This window comes from Empidonax traillii, unplaced genomic scaffold (assembly GCF_003031625.1).
Source record: "Empidonax traillii isolate 1590-97213 ecotype Southwest subspecies unplaced genomic scaffold, ASM303162v1 scaffold193:size819438, whole genome shotgun sequence".
Lineage (NCBI taxonomy): Eukaryota > Metazoa > Chordata > Aves > Passeriformes > Tyrannidae > Empidonax > Empidonax traillii.
In genome coordinates, this window is record NW_020955386.1 from 660,801 (window position 1) to 681,726 (window position 20,926).

Here is a 20,926-nt window from a genome sequence, read left to right on the forward strand (position 1 = left end):
TGTATTTAGATATCATAGCACTAGCAAGAGATCAGTGTTGGGCTATCAGTGCATACACTATCCCATTAGAAAACAGAATTTCATCCATTAAAAAAAAATTCAAAATATGAAGTATTTTGGACCTTTATCTTCCTCACCATTGAAAATTTTTTAATTAAACTGAAGTGCCTCTGTTCAAAAAAAATTAAATGAACAAAAAGTTATTCTTGACTGCATCAGGTGTCACGAGTTAGCACACATGTTAAACTGAACAGTAATCTCTCTTTGGGATTTTTTTTTCCTCAGGCCAAAAGGAGACAGACGAAGGAAGAACAAGGAAAAACGTTGTCATAGCTGCGATTACAGTGGAGAAAAAACATTCCCAAACTGGATTTAAACTAATGAAGCTGGGCATTACCCTCTTCAAGTTTGTGTCCATCTTACATTTCACAGCTTCTACCCAAAAATACTGTAGTAAAACAATTGGCATGTCCAAAACTACTTAATTTAAAGCTACTTCAGATAGGTCTTTTCTCTGGTCACCATTATAAGGATTGTAGTGGACACATAAGCAGAGGAAGACAGAATACATTTGTTTTCTAAGTAAAATAATCTACTCTATCATTTTAGACCCATCTCTTGGACCAAGATAACAACTATTACTCTTGCATTTCACTGCCGCAGAGCTGATTTGGATGCAGTGGATAATGAAAGAGAACTACTACCATGAAACAATGTAATCAAAATCATGCCCTTTTTCAGGTTGAGGCAAATAAAACATCCATCACATTGGGTCTTACATTTGTATCATTTTATGTGATTTAAAGTCGAGGTGGTAGATGAAAAATGACTGAAATTTTGGGGGGTTTTGTGTGACCAGATTCAGACCTACCTGAACAATGAAATCAAGTGATTTTATGTACACATAGCTTTAGTGGGAGTCTTTATTAAATATAAAATTAATATAAGCATTAAAATTACACAAAATACTAAATATTAAGGTAAACACAAAAAATTTCATATAAACATTAAAATATATACTTGTTCCTTAAAACATCACATGCATATTTTTTAGCATAATCTGATTCCTATCATATAGTGTTTAAAAAAAAAAAAAAAAAAAAAAAAAAAAAAAAAAAAAAAAAAAAAAAAAAAAAAAAAAAAAAAAAAAAAAAAAAAAAAAAAAAAAAAAAAAAAAAAAAAAAAAAAAAAAAAAAAAAAAAAAAAAAAAAAAAAAGCATGTCACTTCAATTTTGAATGTCTGTATTTTCCAAGAGCAATTCTTAGAAAATTGCAAGAGGTTAGGTCTAAGGTCATATAGACCTACAACAGTGGATTTCTTTAAGGTATGAAAGAGAGATCTCAGAATTGCAAGTAATAAATATGGTTTTGATAAGCACTTCTACACAGGAAAATAAGAAATTCCTAAAAAGTTTCCCGTGAAGCACCTTCGTCTTCATGTCCTGTATTACTCCATACTTATAAATAATAAAAAAGGAGACTGATAACAGTAGCTTTATGTAAGCAAGCTTAGAAATCACGCTCAGATAAGTGCTTTTGACCTAAATCTTGTAGCGCCTCGATCTGACATATAACCCCACAACTGTGAAATTCTGTATGAGATTTAGCAGTTTGAAGCTGCCAACTGACCCAGCCATAAAGCAGCCAGAGATAAGGATTTACGGTACGATATGATACAATTAGACATTCACCTCCTATTTATTTCAGTCCATTTCAGTGTTTAACCTATTTAAAAGTTGCAAGCTTTTTATTAAAATGTAAATGCTAGTGTGCTGTATACTTACAGGCAGCTAACAACAACAAGAAAAGACTCTCATAAATTAGATTTCTATGAATGAAAAGGGTAAACAGGAGGTGCTTCTGCAAAACTCTTCTAGACATGCAGAGATAAAGGATGGCTCTACCACACAAAATAATCAGATACAAAAATAGCTGTTCAGAAACAGCACACCTAAGGAGTACTTTAATCAAACATTTAGGTTACCTGCCAAAAGGACCATGATCTCTTCAAAATGCAATGCGGATTAAAGTGTTATCTAACACGAGCAGAAAACTAACCTTGGAGTGGAAGTTCGAAATGTGTTCATCATAATTTTCATGTCTTTGGATAGAGAAACCAGCTTTTTCAGCTAGATTGCAAAACTGGTTTAAAGTATTCCCTCGGAGTGGAGCAAATACCATTGCTTTTCCCTGGAACATTAAAAAGAGAATTTATACACTTTAAAAACTGGAAGAGAACCAGATATAACATACACCTGACTAAGCTTTTAATATGCTTAAGCTGGAAAAGTCAATTGTTCTCTTGGTAAAATACTAAAATACGGTAACGCAGTAATTGTTCACAATATGCAAGATTTCTGTGATTAAACAAATGCAATCTAGAAAGTAATAAATAAATATTTTCTTTAGAAAACTCTCAACTGCCATACATCTGCCTCTTTTCATATAATAATGATGTCTGTGGATTACCAAAAATAAAACAGAAAAAACATACAAAACATGCACTCAGTGAAAAATCCATTTGTTAGCTCACGACCATGCAAAGACTGTAAATAATGATTTTCTTTTCTCTCTCACACATAGAAGACTACCTCCCATTCACTGTCAGTGGAATTACTACAATATAAAACAAGGCAAAATGGGAGGCCAATCAGACCTGACCATTAATTTTTCAAAGATATTTTAAACTACCTGAGCAGTGCAACTAAATTTGACCTTAAATTGGTAAACTGCATTTAAAGCAGGAATTAATGTTCTTGAATACTAATTCAGGTTCTTGCAAGATGATCAGGCCATTTATGATGCCAAGGCAACACATTATGGTCCATTACCTAATATTTTGTTCATCCTTCTGTATTTAAGAAAACAAAAATGACTGTACCTTGAACTGATACATTTTAGACACCCTGTGCAAAGTACTTGCCCAAAACCTAACCTACTTGGTAGAGCAACTCTCGAAATCTTATTTGCAAAAATAATTAATTCTAATTGGTTGAATTCTGTGTTCTGTCACATGGAAAGAAAAGTGGTTAAAGAGCTGTAAACAAAGGTTAATGTCAGCCAACAGCATATCACACTGAGGGGAGCCACAAAGTTTACTGTGAGTTCCTGTATTTAACTTCTACGTTAATGAGAGCTAAGATTAATTTGTGAGGTGCTGTAATCAACCGAAGAGACAAAAATCTTTTTAGGGAGCTAAAAAAGTTATAAAAGGATCAGATGCTGTAGAAGTATATTTAGTTTGAGAAAATGTCATCTCTATAGCACAGGAAAAGGGTGATCAGTACAGAGAATTTCAACAGGAACTCAGGAAAGTTACAACGCTGACACATACTTAGTGAGAAGAATAGGAAACAAATCTGTGTCTTACACATACATATGTACACCAAAACAATGCCCAGTGAAACAGCAATAAAAACACTACATCAATATATATCGTACCAGTGTGTACTTAAAAGATTCCATAAATACCACAGCACTATATTTATTCTCACAACATCTCTCTGTGAGATAGGGAAGTACTGTTATCCTCATCTTTCTCATGGGAAATTTAAGCACAAAGGAGATTTAGGCCAATATCTAAAGCAACTCAACTTCTGTTCATTTATGTAGCTGTAACTTTAATTCTATGGCTAAATATGAGGTGCAAAGAGGTGTAACTCCTGTAGAAGGCACTGGAATTCCTTATGTAAATGCTAGGTCTGAATATAGGCTCCTCTCAGGATGAAAAACATTAAACACAGGAAATTCACATTCAGTTCCCTCATATCCTTGGCATGCTTTAATGTCATCAGACAAAAGTGGGCAGCAAAGGGAACCTTTAGCTGAGGAACCTCCTCCTCCTGCTGCCATCTCACGCTCCCCAGAATGTTGTTCTGCAGAGACTCTTCCTGCATAAGAAGGATGAGACTCCTCTGAGTCCCTCATCTTCATGATCACTGTAATGATCACATGTCCCTCACCCAGGGCTTACTGACTACATGATTCACATGGGGACGTCAAATAGGACTAAACCTCCTGAAAGGGGGCTGCACAGCCTACACTGGCCACAGATCCAGCAGTTCTGATGAGGAAGCAATGCTCAGACAGCAGCATCCCTTCACTCCATTTGGAGTCAACAGTCCATGTAGTCATTCCTTCTCATGTTCTCTGTAGACTACTTCAAATTAAATTTGAAAGAGAAGCACAGTAAAATAGAATGTAACACAGTATGAAATATCCCTTAAACCCAGAGAGAAAATCTTGAAATAACTTCAAAAGAGGGGAATGGCCTTTTATGGAAATCACTACAGAGTTACTTTTGGCCAGCTCCTTAGTTGGGGTAAAAACCCATTCATCTGATGACTTCAGTGTGCATCTAAAATACCCGAGGCTCTTGCTCTCACTGGTAAAAACCAAGATATCATGATTAAAGTTTAATACCACAATAATCTCCTCAAAACTGGTAGGTACTGTGTTCAATTCTGATCTATAATAATCTGGGTTTAAAGCACTTTTTTGTCAACTGCCTGATCTCTGTGATTCTGCTACCTGTTGTAGGGCTTCATTCATATTTCTAATTATAAAAAAAAATGTGAATTTCATGTGTGTTTTTTATTTCTTGGTTGAGGTATAATAAAAAAATTAGACCAGTAACATGGTTCTATTCTTCATTGAATATCCCAAGTTTAATTATAATTCAAAAGTGTCTCGCAGGATAACGTTTAAAGGGTAAGGTTGAAAATTCAAAATGGCCTTTCCTCAGCTGGGAAAATACTTCCATTAAACTCGGGAACAAAACTCAGAGCAAAATGTCAGTTATAACAGTTTGAAGTGTCAGTGAAATGCTACAATAAGACCATGGGACAGACGTTCATATTTTGGATGTGACTATGACCAAGTTTACTCATCATCATCATTAAATGTAGTCTTATTTGCTGGTACTAATCACAGCTCAATAGCACCCCCATCACTTCATTGGGATTTTTGAAGGGATAGGCCTCAGAAGAATCAAAGCCTTGATAAAAAATGGTCTTAATTAGGAAAATATGCAAATAAGCAAATGCTTATTCTGAGATTGAAATTAAAAGTATATTATAATGATACAAAAAATAAAAGTAAATGTTGGCAAATCAGTTCAAGTATCTTGAGAGAAATAAAATATAGCCATTCAAGCTAAATTTGTTTGATGTAAAATTTCTATGTCTAATTCTTTGAATTGGTTTACAGGTGACATCTGCCTCTGTGACAAATTCAGACAGAAACTTCAGCCCTCAGTAACTCTGTGAACTGCTTATTTCTGCCTCTGTGAATTTTTGGTCCTGTCTTCCTATGCCAATACAACTGGCCATGGGGTCAATACCATGAATCAGATGACTGAAACGACCAGTCTTGCGTCAAGAAAACCAAAAAGTTACCCAAAATACATAATTCCATGCCACAAGGATTCTAATAGCCACAAATAGCATCCTTAATGAAAAAGGAAATACCACAGATGAATTTTAAACTACCAGTAAGAATAACAGTTCTGAATTTCTTCTTCAAGACAGCTTTGCAAGGATACTTGTAATTTTCTGTTTACTCTCCTTCTTCTTTTCGTATTGTTAGTTATTATTTTCCCCAGACTCTTCTAAACCAAAAAGGAAATGCAACTTCTAAATTTGAGTCGAAATAATTAATGTAGAAAAGTGAACTTAATCAAAAAAGTTTATGCCTTAGCTTAGGCCTAAACTAATGCCCACAAGCTATTCTTAATTATTGCAACTGGTAAATGAGTTCACTACTAATTTATTTTTCCTTTAAAAGCCAAAGTATAGTGCCATTTAGTAAAGTGTCCTCTGGTGTTATCCTTGGATTTGTACAGGTTAACAAAACCAGTAAAATTGAAAACTATTTTGTACTTGTGACTGTATCTTCTTTTGGGATCTCAAATGAGTAAACATTTATATTTGGGTCTTCCAAACCACGAAAGCATATGTTTGAAGGCATCTGTGTTGAACATATAATTTTTACACAAAAGAGCTCATTTGACATGACTGTACTCCCAACTTCTACTCCACAGAATAGTTTGCTGTCCTCTTAGTTATGAATTACAGTAATTTGCAATAGTAACTGGATATCCATCCATGTAGCCATTCATGGAGTGGATTAGGCAACTGAGTTTAGTTAAAAAGACAGTTTAGATAGCGGTTCAAAACTCTGCAACAGAAATTCCTGCAAGGAGCAGGAATTTCTTAAGCTAGCTTTGCTGATAAGAAATAGAAACCATGGCCTAAAATGCACAGCAAATAAATGCTATACTATTAATACTGGCTATGCTATTAATTTCAATGTGCTGAAGCAAGAAAAACTAGGAAGACAGGCGAAAAAAGCCATCTCCCTTTACTCCATCTGTGTTCACAAAGACTGTAGCTCATACGCCCTGAAAAACAAAGGCTTGTAATGAATTTGATTAAAAGCTTACCGGAGTTAAAAAGAAAAAGTCAGGCCAGTTTTGGTTTAAAGTCAGGTTAACAACTCCTAAATTATCTAGATTGTTGCCTAGATGGCAACACTGCTTAAAATTCAGGCCAACTTGCCTTTTAAATCAAATTCTCTGGTTGGGCTAATCAGCCCAGCTAAAGAATGGGTGTGTCTATGTATGCATATACAGATATATGTGTATATGTGGTTTTGGCACTGTAGAGCACCAGACCATATTTAGCTATAAGCAGGAGAGAAAGCAACTAACAGCTCTTCTCCCACTGCAGCCAGAGGCTCCAACCAGGCCACAGTTACCAGTGCACCTCTTCTACACTTTTCCTGCTGCTCATGCTTTTCTTCCCTGGTGTCTTTCCACAGAACCAGTACAGTGGCCTTTGGGAATACCTGAAGAACAAGTTTCTGACATGGATCTGGCCTGAAAATAATTTTTTTTTTTTTTTTTTTTTTTTAAACTTGGATCAGCTTTGTGTTCCAGATCACCTGTGGTCCCCAAAATTATTACACTTGCACAAGTGTTGGTACATCAAAAAAGTCAGAACGCGCCACTCTGGGCAAGAGCTGCTTAACCTCTCCTTACTGCCACTGACAGAAATATCTGGTAACCTTTTCCTCAGGGTGTCTCCTGTCTTCCTGGCAGCCTTGCCCCACAGCTCATTAAAATAATTCAGTCTTAAGTAACTTGCCTTAGGTCACTCAGGAAAGTCTATGATAGAACCAAGAATAGAAACCTGATCACTCTAAGCAAAGAATGGGATTACTAACATTACTAAAATGACTCCGTTTCTTAAGCCTTTGCATGTTTGGGTCTTCTATTTCTTCTGCAGAGAAAACCTCTTGTACAAAAAGTACAATACAAATTTTAAATAAAGTTTGGAGAATGCATTGCTGGCAGGAAATACTTTTGTTTTGAAATGGAAAGATTACTTTATTGGGAGATTTGGATGTTAACCATGAGAGATAAAATTCCTGTCTCAAACTCCAACTTAGAGCAATTACTTCATGTTTTCTCCTTTTCTCATTTTGCTATATTCCAATTTTTTTGAGATTTTAGATTATATATATAAAATATATTTTATATATGCATATACCAGATTTTTTTTGCCTGTAGGTTTCTCTGATTTAAACAGACCAACAGATTTAGATCGATAAAATATTTCCTGAGTGACACTCATGTAGAACATATAATCATTTTATGAAGAGCATAATTTCGCTATTTTCTAAGGTATAAAATATGTAAACACATAGCTTACTCAATGAAAAAATGTTTTAAGCCACAGTATATGTATAAGGGTTTTTTTCATCTTAAATAAACATAAATGAAAAGAAAAAATATTCTTTCAGAATAAATAAATATACAATGACAAAGGTTACAATTGAAGGGATTAAAAATGACAGAAGCCAACATAAAAACTTTCAATATTGTATTTTACTTTAATATGAAGACATTATTATCAAAGGAAAATACTTGAGAAACGCTTTGATAAAAATAATCTGACGCTATCTTTGAAGCGGTTTCATTTATTTTACTACCCACTGTGTTCCTTATCAGAAGGCCAAGTATAAGAAGTTTCCTAGTTTATGATTAGGAAAGAATCTGATAGATTAGAAGACTCAATTGAAGTTGGACATAATAAGTATTAAAGTATTACATGACATTAATCCTGCCATTCCATTACTCTCTCAATCATTGTGCACAGACTAATTATTCTGAAGCCAGTGTTCAGGAGAAAATAGAAACATACTTACACTGGGTTGGAGTAATCTCTTTATTGCATCAACAAGGCTAGCTCTGTACTGGTCCAGAAACAGGCTGACATTGAGAAGAGAACAGAATCCAGATTAAAATGGGTTTTCAATTCTAATGATACTAATGCAGATAAGTACAAGGCTAATTACATATGTTTACACAATGCTGTAAAAGAGAAACTGTGGTCTACATTTCTATCCAGTGCAGGCTCTTTTACATTAGAAATACATAAAACCATATACAATCTAAACCAAAGCTAAATTATTAGCATGAAACAGCTCTTTATATAGCTGAAATTCACTGATTACACATGCTAGCTATTAAAATAGTACTGTATCAGAAATAAGGATCAATATAAAAATTTGGCATTTTAGATGGTTTTTTATACAAGGCGGGGGTGAAAGTTTTTTAAAGTGTTTTCTCTTGTATTTCAGGTGTTACTATAAGGGTACTTTTTTTTCCTTTTACCTTCACAGTTTTGGCCTTAATTCTTACTTAGTAAGCATACTTGTTATATTTATACATCTATCTCTATCTATCCCCATCAAGATTTACAGGATCTTACCTCCTCTCTCTCTCAAACACTGTTCAAATACAATGGCCCAGATTGTACAGAGTTGTCATCTCTCAAGAGTGCAATCCTTCATCTCCAGCATGGGTCCCGCAAGGATAGCAGCAGAGTCAATTTTCCCATGCAATGTTGCCAACACGCTCAGCCCTATTTTGGTGTGATTACCTCATGATTTGAGGGGATAATTCATTCTTCGTGCCCCTCAGTACCTTAATGTATATACTAATAGTGGCAACCAGGGTGCCAATCACTCTTGACTAGATATTTGTGGACATGTAGTTACTGTGGATGAGTGCATTTACAATGGTTAGTGAACAACCATCTGATAGCAACTGATGCCTTTCAGTCCTTACTACTGTGGGCTGCATTTATATTGGTGATTCAGATAAGAAACTCTATCAAGCAGGCCACAGATAATGTGATTTTTTTTTCTTCTTTTTTTCTTCCCCCACATTTTCTCTGTAATAAAACTGCTTCCCAGCTTGTGTCAAGTTCAAGTTCAACACTACACGGCATTTTGTCCATTCTCCGTGTGTTTTTCCTATACTCCCCTTCCCTTTATTCTCAAACTTCTTTTCTGAAAAGATGCAGGTAATTTTTTTTTTCCAGGTTAGAAATTCTAAACGAACACGAAGAATATATGAAAACTCCAAAGAGAAAATAAGTAATCTGCCAACCACAGGCCTCTCATCAAGAACAGAAGATGTGTGGATACTTAGGTGAGGACACTCCACAGCTACCAAGGAGGTATTACATATCATAGAGTCAAGCAGCTGTGTAAGAGCTGTGAATTTTTGCTACTCGGGAATAAACAAACAAAAAAATCTATCAGAAAATTTAAAGTTTCATCTGTAAAAACTGGTAGAACCTCACAATGTTGAGAAAATAAGGTAGAATGGGTATCCACGTACATCTTAAAGAACATTTAATAGAGAATTTCTTCTCAGGAATATGAAGTACTAACTATCAGCTTCTCTGATAGCCTGGATCACAAGAAAATTTAAACTTGTGCATGATGGTTCCCCCTCAGCCTTGATTCAACCTACTGGAAGAACCCTATTGAAAAACTGTGTGTTAAGTTTAATTCATTGAAAGAGCAGCTCTTATATCTGATGTCTCTTGGGTGTTTTAATGACATTCACCTCAGGTTGATCCCTATACAGATAGATGTCGTAAGACTCTATTTCACTGGGAACTTAACAACCTGCAGAAGAAGTGGAATACATGAGTCTTCTCCCAGAAGAAAAGTAATTAATTTTCTTCAACATCACCACAAGTACTCATACATTTAAGACTTCTTGGGATCCTGTGTAAACAGAAGTACGTTCCAAATGAAAAGTGCATTTATACTATTTTTATTATTGAAAGTAGTGTAGTGGAAACACAAGCTTGGGGCAGCTTACCAGTGTTAAAATCTTTTTTTCATGGACCTGAATACCATTCTCTCTTTTTACAGTGAGATGGGGGCACAACTGCTGCTACCAATCTTGTTCCTTCACAATGAGAACTACAGGCCTTTGTCCACCAAAAACTGAGAACTGAGTGCCTGAGAACTTTAAAGGGTTACATGACCTGCTAGATTAGACAACTTCAGTAATACCTTTTCCGCCCAACCCCAGCTGACATTTTGGTGGTATGGGAGGTAAACTCTTAGCCCTCTTACCTCAGGAAACCTAGACAACCTGAGACAGTTGTCCCAAGTTGTCCCTGCCCTCCAAAAGGCCTGTCCCTGAGAACGTGACCTACTCAATCGCACACAGTTTGATACTGTGATTTCCAAACTGTTGCTCTGTGAGCCATGCACTCTGACCAGAAGGAGTAGAGAAGACTTGAAGCAATGCTAATGCAATGCAGTGACTCCAGGAAACATCTCTATCCTCCACCTGAGTCAGGGGATACTTTGAATGAGGAAAACCCTGAAGAAGTCATTAGATAATCTATGCTGCAGACAGCAACAGCATAGGATTTGGCCCACGCAAGGGGATTTAGTCACGCAATTTTTCTTACCAGTAGAATTTGTATGACTAAATATTACCACAGCATACCGAAAATGTACCCCAAAGCATCCTTCAAAGCTCACAGCACACGTGTTCCTGTGTAACCTGCTCTAGGTGACCCTGCCCCGACAGGGGCGTTGGACTAGATGATCTCTAAAGGTCCCTTCCAACCCTAACAATTCTGTGATTCTGTGAACCACTCAGTAAAATTAAATAATGTATTGTTCCAAACCATTCACGCTCAGTTCTCACACCTCAGTTCAAATCTGGCTTAGCTTGCCATTACTTTAGTGGTAATATCTCATGTTTACATAGCGAGGACACTGTGAAAGCAGTAGCTCAGGACAGGAATAGCAAGGTTTTCTTGGGTCAGCAAGGAAGCTTTGAATCACAGCAGTAGAGAGGTGAGAACACAGTTGATGATCTGGTCTTTGTTTAGGCAATGCTCTTAACCTGTGAAATCCTGATGAACAGGCAGGCAACCTTGTCACCTCTCTTCTCTTATTCTTTTTTTTACACTTTAAATTACAATAAAAAAAAGAAGAAAGTTTATACCAAAACTGTACAGAAGTAATAACAGTAAGCCACATGGAATCAAATAAAAAAACCCAAGTAGATTCTCAGTTTGCTTCATGGTGATATTTGTTTCACGCTGAACTTATTTTTCTTCTTGCGTGCTTTGCAATTGTTAAAAGAGATGGGTTTAGAGGTGTACTTCAGACACTATTAAATGTGTAGTGTCTAATGTGCAGAGCCATTTACCCTTTTGTTTGCCTTCAACTACATGGGTGATATAAACTGAAAAACCCCCTTACTTCCATGTGGTCAGGTTCCAATGCACTTGTAAGCGTGTGCAAGAAATCAGGCCTAAAAAGAATAATAAGTTTAAATGGAAGAAGGACAGAGGCCTTACTGCATTCTGGCAAAAAGATCTCCTTATAATAAGTGAAATAAACTGATAGACACAAAATAAGGTATTTTAAGGTATTTAAAGGATGTTTTCAGTTCAGTTCTACATTCCTGGCGAAGCCACAATGCCCCATGACTTCAGCAAAAATCTCAGCAGAGAAAGTAATGTGGGATAGCTCCCCCTGGCCTCTGTCGTGTGAACACTTATGCATGTGTCAAACTTTAGGAACACAATCACTGTAAGTAAATAATTATTATTATGCATTTCCAACAATATGGGGCTATAAACCTTATACCACCTCCACATGAAATTATTTGTGAAAACTTGTTTTACAATAAAATGAAAGATAAAGATTTTTTTTTTTATTGCCTCAGTCCTACTGGCTTCGACTCTCTCTTTGGATTAAAAAGATCAGAATTTTTTTCTCAATAAAGGGAAGTATATACACTATTTTAATAATCAGAAATCTGAGGCTCACAAGAGCTTTGGAAGAGTCTTTGTTTTGGTCTGTCCATAGAGGCACCTGTTATTTCTCCTCTTCTATTCATACTCACAATTCCAGCACCTGTCGGACTTTATATCCACAAGTGTAGGTCAAATGAAAGTAAAAAATTCTGGAAGCTCTCACCTGGCCCTAAAATTCCCCCACAAAAATATGAGTGGGGTGGACATGCTTTAAAGATTCTGTTATTTCAGTATTTTTTCACTGTATCCTCCTTTCAGGTATAGCCTCGCCAAGATTTTTTTTTCCTTATTTTTATCTCATAGTTGACATTTTACAATTTTACAAATTATTTCGGACCTGCTGAACCATGAAACTATTTTTATTGTCAAAATCCTGAATGGTTAAATAATGGCTAGCTTTCACAGTTTGCCACTTATTTATTTTATAATCTAGTTGAGCTACTAAATTTACCTGTTAACTAATAGACTGTTTGTTCTGGGAAATAACTTATTTTCCACTCCTGCACACAAGGTTTATGAAAGTCTGACTGTAAATATATGAATATAAACATATCCCTGCTTGCTGTAATCATGTACATTTTTCCTTGAATCTCCATGTGGATTTGGAATATGTTTATGAATAGAGCTTGTTTTCATGTAAATGGGATCAAGCAGTACAACTGGTTAGCTATTCAGAGAATCAGACAATATCACCCTTGGTGGAAATACTTCAATAAAAATTTATCCATGTACCTAATACTTGAACTCCGATTTTTTGCTTTTTAGTTCTCTGTTCTAATCTCAGATTTTATTGACTGACAATGAGCTATATGATGGTGTTAAACTAAATGCAATCTATTCTATCTGTTTTTATCACTGAATACTTCAGGTTTCAGCCGAGGAGCTAGAAGAAAAGGGATTTTTTTTTTTCCCTCTTCAATGGCAGCCCAAAAAAATTCAGAGAGCAAAAATCCTGCCAACTGTTCTCAAACTGATTCTATATCTCAGAAGAGAAGTACATGAAAATGAAAAGATGATTTGAGTTTGATAAAGCATGGAACATTTCTTTCCCCAGCCTTTTCATGTACCAGAAAATCTAGTGTCCATAACTAAAAGAATGATTTCTAAAAGAAACAAACAATGAAGGGATTTTCATGCTTATTAAACTATATATATATGGGCACCTGCAATAAGAAAATGCAGATAATTTGTGAATAAAATCACATATGTTAGGCGAACCTGCACATTTCTATTTATTTTTTAGAAATCTATAAATATTTATACACTTACCTGCATCTTAAGTGCTTCAAAATAAATGTACAAAATGTAGGGATTGCAAATGCATTATGTATTTTACCTGTCATGTTTGATTCTTTGTTTCCTAAAGAAACTACACTATTTCCAAACAGACTGGGAGGAGTATTAGGCACCAATATTACTGAAAAAAACAACTTAAGTCTTGCTCCACTCTGCTGTACTCCCAGCACAAATAGGATGACATGGTGTGAGTATCAAGAATACAAGAGAAGGCACAGCCAGGTTGTTTTGATATTTGTGTGAAGAACAAATTTAACTCTAAATCTCTTGGCAAGACCTTGCTTCACCCACATAATCTGGAGAACATCCATATGTGAGCCTTGTCTAAGCCTCCGAGAAGACTGCTGCCCTCCTGCTCATGTCCGCCAGCACTCTGATCTGACTTTCATACTTAATCTGATCTAATCCTGTCCAGCATTAACTTCATCTGTGCAATGAAACCTGGAGTATCCATTCTAATATTTGGTGAGGAAGGCATTTACTAAATTACTTGCTGAAATCATATGGTGTTGTTTAGCTCCTTATTTTAATCAGATGATGCATCTCTGAGGCACATTATCAGCGATTAGTTAGAAACCCGTCTCTGTCCTTTTTGGGAACAAAGAACTTTTCAGAAATTAAATTCTAAGAGAAACGAAGCACTGTTGCATTCTGTCAACAAATAGGTATTAGAAAATGGCAAAAAGATCACTAAATACACTTTCTCCAGTGCTATACAAAACTGATAACTTTGGTAAGAAGAGTTTGCTTAAATAGCAAAATATGAAAGGAAAACAAAAAGCTTTAGAGGAATACTTTATAAGAAGCCACTTAAAAAAGAACATTGTATAAAAAGACAATAGACAGCTTCATACTTCCCCTCATCTTTTCCTTTAACTATTTCTTACTAAGGTACAGAAATTTGCTGAACTGAGCTGTCCTAGCAAATCCCTTTTTTCAGAATTTGGTCTCTCACAACAGTTACGTGTTGTAACATAAACATAAACATAAACATAAACATAAACAGTTCTTTTTTTGTTTTGGACATTTAAGGGGTCAAGAGCAAATAGCCATGAAGGGAAAACAGATTTGTTTAAAAACATCTAGTCTGCTAAATAAAATTTGCACAGCTATTTTTTTACACTGTCTACATCTCTATAACACAAACCATTAATAATGTACCATTTTTAAAGCTGGCATGCAGCAAATACAGCACAGCACAATCCCGAAAATGCAGTATCAGAAAAGGGTTGTGTCAATAATCAAATCTATTTGCATAAATTATTAAACAATACACCATACTGCAACATGTATCTACCTTTTCATAAAATAATTGCAGTACTCTTATTTTTCTTACTATGAATTTTCTTATAATTAACATGTGCCTGTATAAATAATATAAAGCCTATATCTACAAATATTGATGTCAAATTGATTTAAGGAACAGAATATAGTGGTGGGGAAAAAGAGGTTTGAAAATCTCTTTTTCCTTGGAAAGATATTCCAGGGAGCAAAAAATATATCCCCTTATATCAATAGTCAGATCTTTCCTAAGAAGTAAGCTAATTGAGCTGTTTGTGTTGATAAACTCCCTTTTCTCCAGACTGTTCCTCACTGAGCCATAATTATTTGCAATTTGCCTAAGTCGTCCATTTACTGATACGTCAAGCATGAAACAGAGGCAATTCCAGAAAATGGAAATGCTTCTCAAAATCAATCTTTGGGAAATAATGTGGTAGAAGTTACTGTGTGATAGAAGACTACCTTATAACTGTCACATGGAGATGAATATTAATTTGTTGAGGTTAAGGTGGCTTTGTGCTTCATTTGTTGACTTTGCTTAGCCATCAGCAAGCAGCACAGTACAATTACTCCAGCAAAGCTATTTTTCTAACATGAGTTTTATGATTTTTATGTACTTACCAGTCAGCACACATAACAATGTCAAAATGTCCTTCCAGTTGAGAGACATCTGTCTCATTATCCCATCGTAAAATGCTAGAGGAAAAAAAGATTTAAAATAAAAAAGAAAAAAGGACTTACATTTTTCATCTTGAGATTTTTAAAGTACTAATAGTATTCTTATGTGACACCGAAGTGTTTTAAAAAGTGCACACTTGTTACTTTCAAAGATGAAGGTAAAAATCATATTTTGCACATTTTTTAAGGTTTTAAATCTCAAAGCTGAAGAGCTATTTTTCATTATAACAGAAAGGCAATCCACACAGGTTCTGATGAGTGTATCATCAACAAATACGCCTTTCTGAATTAGTGGCACATGCACAGCTTCAGATTTTTACCCCTTAACACTACTACACGAAGAAGTGAAGTCAAAGTATTGACAGTCTGAATGAAACACAAATCTGCAGGATAGATGTGAATTCATGGATCTCTGTTGCATCTGGCAGGCAAGTCAGTTGTGTTTCTCATTGATGAAGTGAGCATTCACTTGGGCTGAAGGGAGGAGGGACAGGGTGAAAAAATGCCAAGCTTAACTTCAATGCCAGCTATGCTGCCTCAGGCAGGCTTAAAAATACAGCAGTGCTGACTCTGTCAACACCTATTCTCTCATAGGTGATAAGCTATTTAATTCTAAGGTACCCAGTAGTAGGTAAAAATTCACATACGGACAAAGTTCTTTTTTTGTTGTTGTTGATAAATGCTGCTGATTTATGTAGCTGCCACAAAGAATTTCAGTACTTTACTCCCATCTAAAAAAATAGCAACTAGTATTGGAATGCACTGCATACTTTAAATATCATTACCCCGAAGATTTGAAGCTGCATTTCTATTTCTAGGCTATTTTTAAAAAGGAATCTATCGTTCTTTTTCATTTCCTGGTTATTTATAATAGAAAGTAGATATATATTTATGGGAAAAGCACTCGTGGGGGAAGGATCTAATCTGATCTTGTCAGGTTGTGCATGCTTATCTCAGTTTTGTATGAGTCTTGACCAAATAGACCCTTTAGTCTTCCCGCAGCTATAATCTACTTCTGGTTAAAAGCCATCTCCATTCACATCCTACTCCTAATATTTAACCGAGGATCAGTTTATAATGTGTTCATTCAGAAATGTTCCCTAAGCATACAGAAAAAAAAAAAAAGGGAATTTTGTACACTGACTATACTGTATGCAAAAAGGGTTCATAAATATGTAGATAAATAGATACAGCGAATTAAGGTACCACAATGTGCAAAGACAAAAAATTTGAGACAGAATGCTTTTAAAACATGGAAATTATGAAAGGACAGGCCCAGTTGGTTGGGAAAGCTTTGGTTATGTGGGGCTCAAGGTAACTGAACAGATCAGGACTCATTAGCCCATTTGCCCTCCTGGAATTTACTGTGACAATCCAAAGACAGAAAAGAGTAGATTAATTTAATTTTTCCTCCTCAAATTGAAAGTAATCCAGATTTTAGAAGCCTAGGTAGCTTTGCACACTGGCACGCAGCAGGCATCCAGTAGTGGAAAGTGACAAAGGAGAGTTCTCACTCTCAGCTGCTGGCTGCCTGCTGGCTACCAGCAGCTTTTTCAACCCTGTTTCCGTGGAAACTTAGGTTAGAATGGTGAAAATTAGGTAAAGGTAAGTTTTGTGGGTTTAAAGCACGCACTCTAATACTTTAAGAATCCTGAAGCAGAACTGGAAATTGGTAGAAGAACTGTGAGCCTTAAAAGGCCACCTTTGGTTCTCATTGCTACAGAAACAGAGATCTGATCAGTACGACTATAGAGATTTGAATTATGATTTTTTTAACCCATATATTTACTATGCTTCACACATGCAGTTTGGAAGGCAGTATAGGTGCCTCCTCCTGCAAAAAAAACCAAACCAAACCAAAACAAAACAAAACCACAACAAAAAACCAAACCAAACCAAACCAAAAAAAAACCAAAAAAAAAACCCACCCCACCAACCCTCCCTTATGTTACTGTCAGGTCTCTGCTGAGCAGCCAAAACAGAGTTTTCTATGCACACCTACTGTAGGCAAGAGGAGTTTGTGTGGGTAGGTAAAAGCTCATAAACCATGGTGCTGAGCAAAATATGGAACTGACAGGTTGCCAGGAGCATGAGCAGTGGTGCAACATGACTGGCATGTGTACTGTTAGAAGGAGTGTGCTAAGGGCCATACACCCTTCTCCATTTTCCTGATCCAGAACCAGGGATGCTTTTGGTCTCCAGCCTCAGTATAGTTGCTTTCCTGAAGACATCACAATTAGGCAAAGGCCAATGACAAATTTACACACAAGGTTTTTTAAATCAACTTTGCCACAAATTTTCTAAAAGCACAGAAAAAACTTTATTGCTGTGGGGAAAGTAAAGTTCATTTCTATAAAATAAATACCAAGAGGACTCATCCTGATAACTACGTAAACTAAAGATAATTTCTCGAAAATAAATACCAGTAGGACTCATCCTGATATCTCTCAGCGAGCATGCACACTGACGGGAGAGATGGAACTACAACCTGTATGTATTTAACCCTGCTATCTTTAGCTAAGTGCAAGTATGACTAGCAAGGGAGGTGCAGCCAGTGGATGTGTAGTGCAGTACTGGCTGCAACCTCCAAAACTGTTTCAGTAGCTAACTCCTGGCTACCCTATCTATTTAATGCTTCTACAGATTTGCAGGAGCTGGAATTGAACATCTGCACCTGCACCTGTAAAGCAGACATGCCCTCGCATACCAGGGAAACAGGATCAGTTCTGCTCAGAGTCAAGACTATTACATCATTAACACTGATGTCAGAACCAGCCTGATTCTGAATCAGCTATTTTGAATTTTAGTGCTAATGAAAGCAGTGAATCGGACTAGCCATGCAAGTTCTTGTAATCCAAGCACAATTCCTGAATGTAAAGTACAGAAAAACCCAGTATTATAGCAAAACAACCCTGAAAAAGGCAAAGAGGTGTATCTGAGCATGAATCCACATGTAATAAGGGGGCGGGGAACAATAACTTCTTTACGAATAACTGAGGACGTGACTCCTGGATTTAGTGGTCAGACCTGAAAGAAATACTGAAGGCATCATGAAGTAAGGACTGATTGCATTTCCATTTAAAGAAAAGCACTGCTAGGAAACCTAGAAAAATGGTAGCAACAGAAATCTGAAAATCTCAGGTTTTATGAAATTTCCTTTAAAAAAGCAGAAGTGTAAAAACACCACACCACACCACAAAAAGTCTCTTAAATCCCATGTATCATGTTGAGTGCCAACATGAAGAAAATGCAAGCCTTGTTAATATTTCCCTCTTGTTCCTTTCGTGATGCTAAAGCAGTTGACATAAGCCATTTTCTTTCTAAAGCCACTTTTCTTTCAGCAAAGTAAGTTTTAAAGCTATAATATTTTTATGCCTTTCTTTTAAGGGAAGGTGTTACAGTACTAACAACTGAAATAATTTTGTAATTTTGAAAAGTATGCTTCAGTCTCTGTTTCTGTCCAAGCCACACCTTCAATGGCTTTTTTAAAAAAAAAAACAAAAAACAAAAAAAAAACCAAACAAACAAACAGACAAAAAAAAACCCCAACATATTTAATGTTGTGTAAAGCCCACTCTTGATATTACTTTGTGCTGGTTTATTTAACTGATGCAGGTTTAGTTTCTTACAACTGAAAATAGGCAATTGAGTTTCAGCAGAGAAAGGTCTGAAACACAGCAGAAATACAAAACAGTTGGGAGCTTTTTTTGGCTACAAGAAGAACATTAAAAATGAAATAAGATGCAAGGGAAAAACACTACTGCACTGTTAAGGTACTACTTGGGTCAAAGTGATGGTGGCTGAAACTTGGTACCCACAAATGGCTGTTTTACGGCCTGTATCAAATGAATTTCACCAGTTTTCAGAGGAGAAGTACCCACATCACAAACCTATTACTAAAATTAGCAATCTTGATGGTACTCCTAGCAAAAAGGACAAGGACTGAATGAGCTATGGAGAATGAACTACCCTCTCACATGCAGAGGTGGCTTTTCCAGGTCAGGGATAAAGCATACTATCAAAATAGGCTGAGAAAAGATGTACTGATGCTTTAGTTTCCTAGGCTGTCAACCTTACACCACTCTAAAGCAAGAAATTCAGGAAAAAAACCCCACACAACACGAACAATCAAAGCAATTCCTCCTTCTTGCCCCTCCCCCCAATTTATCTCATATTGACAAGCAAACCAGAAAATGTGATTAGATCAAGATGGAAGAATTACGATAATAGAACAAAAAGATCAAGTAAGAAAACAGAGACTTTAAGAACAAAAATGTACCCCCAAATAGCCCCAAGTATTTGAAAGAAAAAAAGCACAAGAAAACTGCAAATGTTTCAGGGACAGTTAGAGCAGCCAAGGTTTCCCCTGTACAGTAATTCTAATTTAGGGAGGATAGCCTGACATATGTCGACACTCTTTTCCTTACACTGGTAAAGTATCTCAGCAATCTACAACAAAAGACTTGATTTTACCAGGTTTTTATTTCTCATGCAAAATTCTTCATTACTATTATTATTCAACTTCTGTTATTCAGTGTTTGTCTTCCTAGTGTGTCTAGGCAGGTAACTTCTATGAGAAAAAACAGGGTAAGTCTCTGATTGTTAAAACTTGAAACATTTCCAAGTCCCTCTGAGATGTTCTTGTGATGAATGGCACAGGCTAGAGCAGTTCTCATATTGTAGTTGTGCAGATAAAGACAAAAAAATCAAAATTAGAAGAAAAGGACAAAAGACACAAAAGCCTTACTTGCTTCAAAATGTATTAGTAGTTTTAATAAGGATTAAAAAAATAGTCCCAATTAGCAGATGAGCAGCTACCAAGAACCCCTATCTGCCCACCTCTTCTTTTCATATTTTAATTTAAGCTTCAGTCTTTGAAAAGCATTATCATTGGAAAGTATACAGGTGCAGGTGAAAGATTTTGTCTGGGGGTTTATATGACTTTTTCTATGACATTAACCAAGCAAGTTCATTAACACATTAACAAAAGGCATCATCAGGATGTTTCTCCACATCATGATCTCTGTTTGAGATTCCTTAGTTTTGTATAAAGATCAAGAAGATGGATTTTAAGCTAGCAATAAGAGGAAATGTGTACGCCTATCATTACAACTCCTCTGAGGAGTCTTGCAAATTTCCTTACTATAATTTCCCCATCTTTCCTATTTTATTCTCATAAGGCTGCTCTTATTTCTCTGCCTGTGTTTCTTAATTCTCTGCCTGTGTTTCTTATATTGACTGCTTCACTTTGCTTTGTATTCTTATCCCTTTTCTCGCTCCCTACAGTGCATACCTGGTTTGAAAAGAGCAAAGTTAAGCTTTCAACCACAGGTACCCAACATCGACCATTCTTCACTTCCTCTTACATTTCTAAGTATTTTGAACATGATATTTACAATTGCCAATGGACACATTCCAACTATGTCCTTGCAGGTTTCAGCAACTTCCATGTCACTTATCTGCTCTTGTCAAAGAATACCCATGATTTTGCTCAGCTAGGCTCAAAATCTGCACTGTAG

General features: G+C 36.0%; 1 protein-coding gene across 1 annotated transcript in view; it reads right to left on the reverse strand.

The window, feature by feature from the left end:
• Positions 1–20,926, reverse strand: part of LOC114058901 (calmodulin-lysine N-methyltransferase) — a 149,333-nt gene that overhangs the window by 6,262 nt on the left and 122,145 nt on the right. The window contains exons 6-8 of the mRNA XM_027886726.1: positions 15,351–15,425; positions 8,209–8,272; positions 2,059–2,190 (exon numbers count right to left, since the gene is read on the reverse strand). Coding sequence (XP_027742527.1) covers positions 2,059–2,190; positions 8,209–8,272; positions 15,351–15,425 — 271 coding nt within the window. The remainder of the gene's footprint in view (positions 1–2,058; positions 2,191–8,208; positions 8,273–15,350; positions 15,426–20,926) is intronic.